The sequence below is a fragment of the Asparagus officinalis genome, chromosome 6 (genome assembly GCF_001876935.1).
Source record: "Asparagus officinalis chromosome 6, Aspof.V1, whole genome shotgun sequence".
In the NCBI taxonomy this organism is placed as follows: Eukaryota; Viridiplantae; Streptophyta; class Magnoliopsida; order Asparagales; family Asparagaceae; genus Asparagus; species Asparagus officinalis.
In genome coordinates, this window is record NC_033799.1 from 12,245,432 (window position 1) to 12,254,342 (window position 8,911).

Consider the following 8,911-nt stretch of genomic DNA (forward strand, 5'->3'; position numbering starts at 1 on the left):
AACCATTACAAATCGTGGCTTGGAATTGGCTCGAGCAGGTAATGTAGAATTAAATATGAAATTTACATATTGTAATTTGAATTTTAAAGTAATTTTTGCATTTCGGATTTTTTTGAATTATCTCTCGCAGGTACATATCCCGAAGCACAGAAACATGCATCAATATATCAGTCGATAATGCAGAGGCTTCACCAAGCCTTACATCGAACTCATGAAGACCTTCATAATGGACGAGAGGTAGCGCAATTAGTATACACACGTCAACCACGACAAAGACGAGGACGACGCAGAAACGACAATGAAGCTGGGCCTTCCCAACGTGTTGACGACGGAGCTGGACCGTCACAACCACAAACGCAACCGAATCATGAACTCATCGAAGGTCGGGATGGAGGAGGCCGAAGACAAAGGAGGAGGAGAAGAGTTCTTGGATGTATGTAAGCTAATCATTATTGTTATATAAATTACAATCCTATTTTGATATGTACATTACAAACGTATTTCGGGACAATAGATGATTTTTGGATTTGTAGCCGAGACTGTGGTGTGACTTATTAGATTCGTAAGTGGGTTTGTGGCGTGATTTGTTGGATTTGAATTCGTAAGTGGGTTTGTGGCGTAATTTGTTAGATTTGTATGAGTTTGTGGTGTATTTTATGATTTTTAGATTTGATATATGTGTTTATACAGGGAATTGATATGAAATACATGCATATTTGTGCAGGAATACATTTGAAATATATGCATTTGAAATATGAGTTTGTACATGGAATTGCAACAACGCAGGGCAGGAATAACATGGCACATTTGTGCATGAAATTCGTGTAGTCGTCTCGTCTCCCCTCCCTCCCTCAAGCTCGCCGCCGCCTCCCTCGCCGGCGTCACCGCCTCCTGCTCCGCCCTCCGTCCGCCGCCGCCACCTGCCTCTCCTCCTTCCGCATCGCGCCTCGCTCTCCTCCCTCGACAAAAGCCTGGCCGAGCCCCGTCGATCCTCGTCAACCGGTTCCGATCGCCCGGCAGAGCTCGCCTCGTCAACCAGCCTATGCCGCGTCCTCGCCGATGAGCGGGGCCCACTCGTGATGCGCTGCGAGAGCTGGCCCGGGCGGCCCCCTCGTGGGGGCAGCCTCCGCGCGCGCACGTGGTTAGGGCTGACGTGGCCGGGCTGGAGAGGAGGAGGAGGAGGAGGCCACGGCGGAGGTGGAAGTGGTGGATGGAAGGGGCTGGGAAGGCGGAGAGGCTACGGCCGAGGTGTTAGGGCTGACGTGGAGCGGAGTTTGCGGGGGAGGAGGGGAAGGGCGGTGGCGTGGCGGTGGTTGTGTTGTGGTGGCGGTGAGGTGCGCGCCTCCGGCGAAAGAAGAGGAGGGCCGCGGTGAGGAGGCTTGCTGACGGTGGCCAGCGCTGTCAGGGCACGAGGTAGGCCTATTAAGCGCAATGCGCACTTGACTAGACTTTTATATGATGTAGCATGTTTGGCACAAAAAAGTAAGTAGAAAGTAAAATTTAAGAGTCCAATAAAAAAGAATTTCTTTGACGATGTGTAATTTCTTACTGCTTTCTATGTAATACATATATGTCTGTATTCAATAGGGTTAAATGCTAATGTGTCATTGTCCATTTTAAGTTATTTTCTTCTATCACTTTTCACTTACCAAGCCGGAATAAATAGGTGTGTTTTGGTAATCAATGTTTTTTTTTGTGTTTTGTAAAAACACCATGCCATGATGTTTTTTTTTTCAAATGTGTTTTGAAACACCATTTTGGTCAAACTAGTTTAGCATTTTATATAGCGCAGTGGCGGGCGCGAACAGCGACGGTCGGGGCGGGGTGGCCGCTGACGGGCGGCGGGTGAACGACGACTGTCGGTCTATTGGCGGGTAGCGGTGAGTGCGCGGCGGCCGGCCGACGGGCGGCGGTGGTGGGCGGGCCGACGGTGGCCGACGGGTGGCGCGATGGTCGGCTGACTGCGGTGGCGTGTCGGTGGTGGTCGGTTGACGGGCGGTGACGGTGGCGGTGTGGGAGCGGCCGCTGCGATAGGCCGGCGGGCGTGGCCAGTGGGCGAGCCGACTGGTGCCGGCGGGCGGCGGTAGACGGCGCGGCGACAGAGGCGGGTGAAGGTGGCTGGCGGCTCGGCTAACGGGCGGCGCGGCGGCTGGCCGGAACGACGGAACGGACGGTGGCCGGAGGTGGCGGCGGCCCCGAGGCGGCGGGCGCGGTGGTGGCCGCTAGCAGCGACGGGGTGGCGGCGGCCGGCTGCGGCGGGCGAGCGGGCTGCGACGGCTTAGATGAAAAAAACTGAATGTTGACTAGACTTTTATATGATGTAGCATGTTTGGCAACAAAAAAGTAAGTAGAAAGTAAAATTTAAGAGTCAATAAAAAGAATTTCTTTGACGATGTAATTTCTTACTGCTTTCTATGTAATACATATATGTCTGTATTCAATAGGGTTAAAATGCTAATGTGTCATTGTCCATTTTAAAGTTACTTCGCTATCACTTTTCACTTACCAAGCCGGAATAAATAGGTGTGTTGTAATCAATGTTTTTTTTGTGTTTTTGTAAAAAACACCATGCCATAGATGTTTTTTTTTTCAAATGTGTTTTGAAAACACACATTTGGTCAAACTAGTTTGACCATTTTATATAGCGGCAGTGGCGGGCGCGACAGCGACGGTCGGGGTGGCGGTGGCGCTGACGGGCGGCGGGTGAACGACGACTGTCGGTATTGGCGGGTAGCGGTGAGTGCGCGGCGGCCGGCCGACGGGCGGGCGGTGGTGCGGGCCGACGGTGGCGCGGGTGGCGATGGTCGGCTGACTGCGTGTGGCGTGTCGGTGGTGGTCGGTTGACGGGGCGTGACGGTGGCGGTGGGGAGGCAGCGGCCGCTGCGATAGGCCGGCGGGCGGTGGCCAGTGGCGAGCCGACTGGTGCCCGGCGCGGCGGTAGACGGCGCGACAGAGGCGGGTGAAGGTGGCTGGCGGCCGGCTAACGGGCGGGCGGCGGCGCTGCCGGACGACGGACGGACGGTGGCCGCGAGTGCGGCGGCCCGCGGGCGGCGGGCGCGGGGTGGCGCTAGCAGCGACGGGTGGCGGCGGCCGGCTGCGGCGGGCGAGCGGGCTGCGACGGCTTAGATGAAAAAAACAGAAATCATTTAAATACCTTTTTGGTGTTTTGAGAAAAATATTTAATTTCTAGATTTTGTAAATGGACAAGTCAAAAAAACGCCCCGGTTGTCAAACACGTTTCTTTGTTTTTGTTGAAAAAAACCAGAAACGGCAAAAACGCCACGGTTGCCAAACGCTCCCTAAATTAATAAATAAATAAATAGAGCGACTCTCCAATCTGTTGTTGACTTTCCGTTTACTTGCTGGTTGTCAAACACGCCACAATCAAAATAATTTTACGTCTCATCATTTTATATATTCAGAATTTCAGATATTCTGATATGGACCCAGATATATATCTCCACCCTACAAAAAGAGAAAAAGCTATCTGTGTTCTTATTTACATTCTATTGGTGTAAATACTTAAATTCATATCCATTTCCTGTTGGATTAAGATTCAAATATGTCTATGAATATCATTATCAATATCCTTGTATATGTACGCACATGTTTACACCTAATGTAGTTTAGTTTGTAAACATGTTGCTCAACTTTGCTAGGCCTGAACTTGGTGGTGGTACTAACTCAAAAAAAGGCACTAAAATCCGCAAAGCAAGCTGAAGAACTTAGGAGGGAGGTGGCCTACAGAGCAAGAACAGACTGTGTGTACTTCATCGAGAACTACACAGCAGGGATCACTCTAAATGTTCGTCACCCAATTCCCATCAAGATTGACTTTGACACTCACCTAACTGTGCTTGCAATCATCAGACAATGCATTGAGTTTGCCCGGCTCTATAGGAGCCGTTCATCAAGCAAAGCTAATCCTGTGAGCTCTTCCGCTATTAATTTGCCATAATGTATATATGATGTATGTATGTATATACATTGTTTTTAGAATCTCATAGGTCTCTCCATATCGTTATATCAATGTATAGTTGTTGAGTTGGTGATATATGCTACACCTTTCGCTATTGAATGATGTTTATTGTTTAACTTTCTCCCATGACTTGCTTATGTTTTACTAATACGTCTACTTCTCTTGTAGTCATACTAGTCTAGTAGTTTTTTTCTCCCTCATATATACAAATGGACATGTACACTTTGTTTATTGGAAAAGAATCATTTAAGGGTGTTCTAGAGAAAATAATATCGAGAGGAAGGAGAATGTGACATGTGTCCCAACACGCATTTAGAGTTGGTGATAGCCCGATAAAAGATTCTAATTGCACTCATGTCTTAAATGATCGCACTGGTATTTGCAGTTTTACTGATTTCACTGATTCAAAATTGGAAGAGGAAACGCTGATTTATGTTTTCCTTCCTCCCTTTGTTAATTTCTATAGAGGCCTCTATATTAGATTTGTTCCCTTGGTTATTTGAGTCATGGAAAGAAAAGTATATAAGGTCTGAAATGAAATTCGTAGATTTTGACATCAGCAGAGACTATAGATATATTCAACCGACAATGCATTAACTATTATTATTCATAAATCATGAAACACTTCACTCTAGTTACACAATCAAGCTACATGACTCTACATGTCACACACTGTAATGCTGCATTAGCTAAATCAACTAGAAATAAGGAGGACGGTTTTATGGGCCTCTGTTTCTGTGAATTAAGAGTCCAAGCACCAACAGTAGTAGTCAGATGCAGAAATCTCCAGCAGGGCCTCTGGAGTCATCCTCTCAAGCTCTCTCTGTCTCCAAGATGGAAATTTATTACGGCTTTGAGCTTCACCTGATCCTGAGGAATAGTCACGTGGGTGGGCCTGTGAGCGCATTCTGACATATAGCCTCATGGCTGCTACACAGTCCTCATATGGATCTTGTATGCCATTTTGAATTTCATAACTAGTCATTCGAAAGGGAGGGGTAAATTCAAGTGAGTATTTGCTCGAGTATAATATGGATATGATAACCGATGTAAAAATGGTTGTATTTTTATATATTCCACACTGCTTATCATGGTGCACACATTTGAAACGGAAAGAAACAAATTTTATATATATGCATCAGGGTTGGTGGACCAATCAAGATGTAATTGAATTTAGTTGTTTTGAGTTATTCTAGGGTGTAAACTTAAATGATGAAGAAAATCATAATGTACTTACTACTTAGTACTTACCCAAGGTAGGCGTGTGTGAGATACTTGAGTGAGTTGCTAAGCATGCTTGTTTTCATCAGTGGGGGATAACTGGCAGTGTCCCTGTGAGAAGGCAACTATGTAAATGCAAAACAAAAAACTATCATTAGGTTTGCAAGAATATTTGATGTATAAGAACCTCAATTACCTGATAAGAAGTGAAGGGTATTCAATTCCTAGACATCCTAAATCGTGATCTACTCCATGTCCCACCAGAATCCTTGCCCTTCCACCCTGTGATCGGATTTTCCATAGTGCTTCCCCATTGCATAAGAAATCTTGAATCTTCCTTTGAGCTAGCTTCAATGGGATTGCATCCCTCAAGTTTTCGGGCCTTATTCCCGTTGTTTCGTACCTATGAAGTTGTCCAAAATTCAGATGTATCAGGAATACAAACCACTTCAAGAAGATTACCAGTACTATCCAGTTCAGAAATTTTCTTTTGTTACCTGTAGTTTGTGACTGGTAGCCGAGGTCTGATGTAAGTGTGGAAGATGATATTTTCATTTTCATCAATGAGGCAAACCCTAGCACAGAGATCTAATGTTCCATCACTTCCTCCTCCGACCATTTTGCAACCCAATGCCACCACTCTGGCTCCATGAGCTCTGGCATCAAAGTCTGATGAGCTTTGTAAACCCAATCTCGACATGCGGCTGATGAGGCCCTACAAGCAAAAGGTTCAAAAACTTACATCTAATTCTCAGTATTTTATATTTTTTGTCGTGAAGTTTTATTGAGACCCTCGTGCAATTTGATAATACTCTGACAGTATTACCAAATTAGGTAACACTACTGGTCGAATAGATCTGTAATGTAGGATTTTGTTAGTCGCGCTCACTCCCAATGATACGTTGATGCTGACCCTTTATACACCACTCCCCTTAGATCCCCTCTTTAACAAGCACAATAAAGAACAAGCCAAGCGCCTTCTGCAGATGAAACTCTTGAGTAGACAGAGATCTTAAAGGTGGAGCACCTTGAGGTCCTCTTATCATCTCTTTTTCATCTCCCATATGGGCATTGATTTATTTCTTCATGAGCAGTCAATATATATGTACTTTAAAAAATAAATCTATATTTGAACGAAATTATCTTCAGTGGAACTTAAGGGTAATTTTCACAGCAGTACCACGAACTGTTTAGGGGCTTTGCGCAAAACTATGGTAAACAATTTTTATGAGATAAAAATACCCCAACTTTAAAATCCCAAAAAAAAAACACTATGTAATATCAGAAAAATTTACCACTGGTGTTAACAGTGTTGTCAAAAAGTCCAAAATACCCCAACTATTTCTTTATAAAATAGGATGAATTGAGACGGTATTTTCTAAATATGTAGTTATGTTGAATATATCAACCATTTCTTTATTTTTGGATCGCCTGGAAATGACAAAAGAAACATCTTATGTTTTCTTCAAAATTAAGGGGAGAGGTGAGAGAGTAGTTATAAAGAGAGTAGCTAGTTATAAAAAATAAATAAGTGCAAAAACGTCTAAAATATGCTATGTTCATGTCACTTGCCAACTTGCGCAAATATCTGTCAGTCACAGCAGTTCAGTGAAAAGAAGCTGTAATATTTTTCTTGAATAAAATCGTTTATGAAGATTTTGTGTAAAATTCCAAATAGTTAATTGTAGTTTTATAAAATTTAACAAAACTTAACTTACCGAAGTAGAACGGGACATTTGACAATGTCTGCTATGATGTGTTAGAGTGGTCTGGCTATCAAAAATTTTCAGGCACAAGTTGCACCCTCGAACATCAAATACCTTCGAACACACTAACTTTGGCAATGGACCTGGTTAAAGGGAGGATTTAGTAAGTTCCATCGTCCTGCTGCAATTAGCTTGAACTAACACGAGTCTTATCGCACGTTTGTCATTTAAGTTCTTACTGACCTATGAGATGTTCCCTTAGCGATTCAAATGATCTGCAGTGCTTCTGACAAACCCCACACATGGGTTCATGGACCGAGTGGAATGAGACCCTCATGTGCTCCACCAAATGCTCCATTCTGTTGAATTGCCTAAAGCAAGCTGCACACTTGTTCCTTGCAGAGGAGGGAAATAGACATTTTTAAATAGATTGCATGACTATGCATTGCGTTATGAAGCTAGTATAATTTAATGAGCAACCTTTCAACCCTTGATATTTTTATAGCAACAATTAGAAGTGAGATTCATATTTAAGTGAAATTAGAGGATCTTTAGATGTTCTCCTCAAAGGCGTCACGCTAACAACTATATATCATTTCAATTTTTGTTAGCTCTTGGAAAGTCCAAGTTCCATGTATGTATAAGATAAACCAAGTGGGCCAGGGGATCCAAACTTCCCTTGTTAACAGATTTTACTGATGTAAGTACATATAATGGTCTAATGATATTAGAAAATGAGTTTAATACTCATTTTGCAAGTTTAACAAAGCAAATAAATTAGTAGGAAATTGGTGTGTGCTTGTAAGAAGTTGGAAAATTTACTAAAAGTAGAAGGTTGAAACTGTATGCATGAAGAAGAGTGTTTCTGCTTATTTACTTCGTTGATGACCCTCCTTCCTTCTTCGGTTACTAAATTAAAGGGTGGAACTTGTTGAAAAATGGCATGGTGAAGTCGAGTGAGTTTCACCAAAGAGTAAAATATTAAAGTGCCGATACATAATGTATCAAACAATCAGTGGACTGAATTATAAGAAATACTTTAGACGAAGATTTTAGAGGATGTCTAAAAAGAATGCATAGTATGGAATAGGACGATAACCTGCCTTAATGTTACAGAAGAACCAGCCCTGTTGTCCATTATACCTGACTGTTGTATATTAGTTATCTATATCAGGTAGTAGAGGTTGAACTTGGTGAAGGAGAGTGAGCAACGGTTGGTATTTATATGCGAGCATGGTGCTAAACTTTTCGTTCTTCGTGGCCAAGAGGCATTACCTCAGCAACTTCTCTCATAACGGATTAAGGTTAATAGAGGTTGAATTTAGCTTCTATTTTCAGGAAACATAGACTCAATTGTTTTGGGTAGAAAGAACAGGCCCCGTATAACTTTATTATTATTTTTCTTTAGAATTAATGGTTTAAGCTGATATTTCTTTAATAGCTCTTAATTAAAATTATCTTTTGCTAGTTGTTTTACCCATCAGTCAATAAGTATCTCTCTCTGAGAACAGGCCAATCAGTGCGAGATTAAAGAGATCAGTTGTGTATATGTCTCTATCTGAATCTTGAAATTCTGATACCAAGAGAGGGAGCAAAAGGGGGTTGACCTTGGGCATATATCTTTTTCTTCAAGGATTGAAACTTTTGACGAGACTCTTGTTTCCCTTTGTTGCTCAGTATGATTCTTGTTTTGAAAGATACACAGTCAAAAAGAAGTGTGTGAAAGATGAGAAAAAGATATTCCACGTTGAATTCTTCTCAATAGAATGTCAAAAAGTAGGAGTTGCCTTGTGGTGTAAAAAACCATGAAACCCATTTACCTTCCAATATAAGCAGTCCTTGTTCTTTAGGCCTTTGAAAACTTTATCATATTCGTCCAAGTTTGAGTCAGAGCACCTAGCTTAAGTATTAATGTGGTAATTTTCTTTAGATTCGGTATTATAGTAGCAATACATTGATCATGCAATAATATCAATGACAAGCCAATTGGCATGAATATGAATGT

At 42.8% G+C, this 8,911-nt stretch overlaps 1 protein-coding gene and 1 pseudogene across 1 annotated transcript; one reads left to right on the forward strand and one right to left on the reverse strand.

The window, feature by feature from the left end:
• LOC109845762 lies at positions 299–4,108 on the forward strand (annotated as a pseudogene).
• On the reverse strand, positions 4,698–8,236 carry LOC109845223 (RNA exonuclease 4-like). Its single transcript, XM_020414445.1, has 7 exons — positions 8,010–8,236; positions 7,150–7,301; positions 6,915–7,049; positions 5,698–5,854; positions 5,397–5,603; positions 5,231–5,311; positions 4,698–4,956 (listed from the first exon to the last, which is right to left on the reverse strand). Exons 1-7 carry the CDS (start codon positions 8,042–8,044, stop codon positions 4,722–4,724), a joined length of 1,002 nt encoding a protein of 333 aa, XP_020270034.1. The 5' UTR covers positions 8,045–8,236; the 3' UTR covers positions 4,698–4,721.

Coding starts and splice junctions, on each gene's coding strand:
- LOC109845223 (XM_020414445.1), bottom strand. CDS start 8,044: ATGGACAACAGGGCTGGTTCTTCTGTAACATTAAG. Junction 5,604..5,697: donor CTACCAGTCACAAACTACAG/GTAACAAAAGAA, acceptor ACAACTTCATAG/GTACGAAACAACGGGAATAA. Junction 5,312..5,396: donor TACCCTTCACTTCTTATCAG/GTAATTGAGGTT, acceptor GCCTTCTCACAG/GGACACTGCCAGTTATCCCC.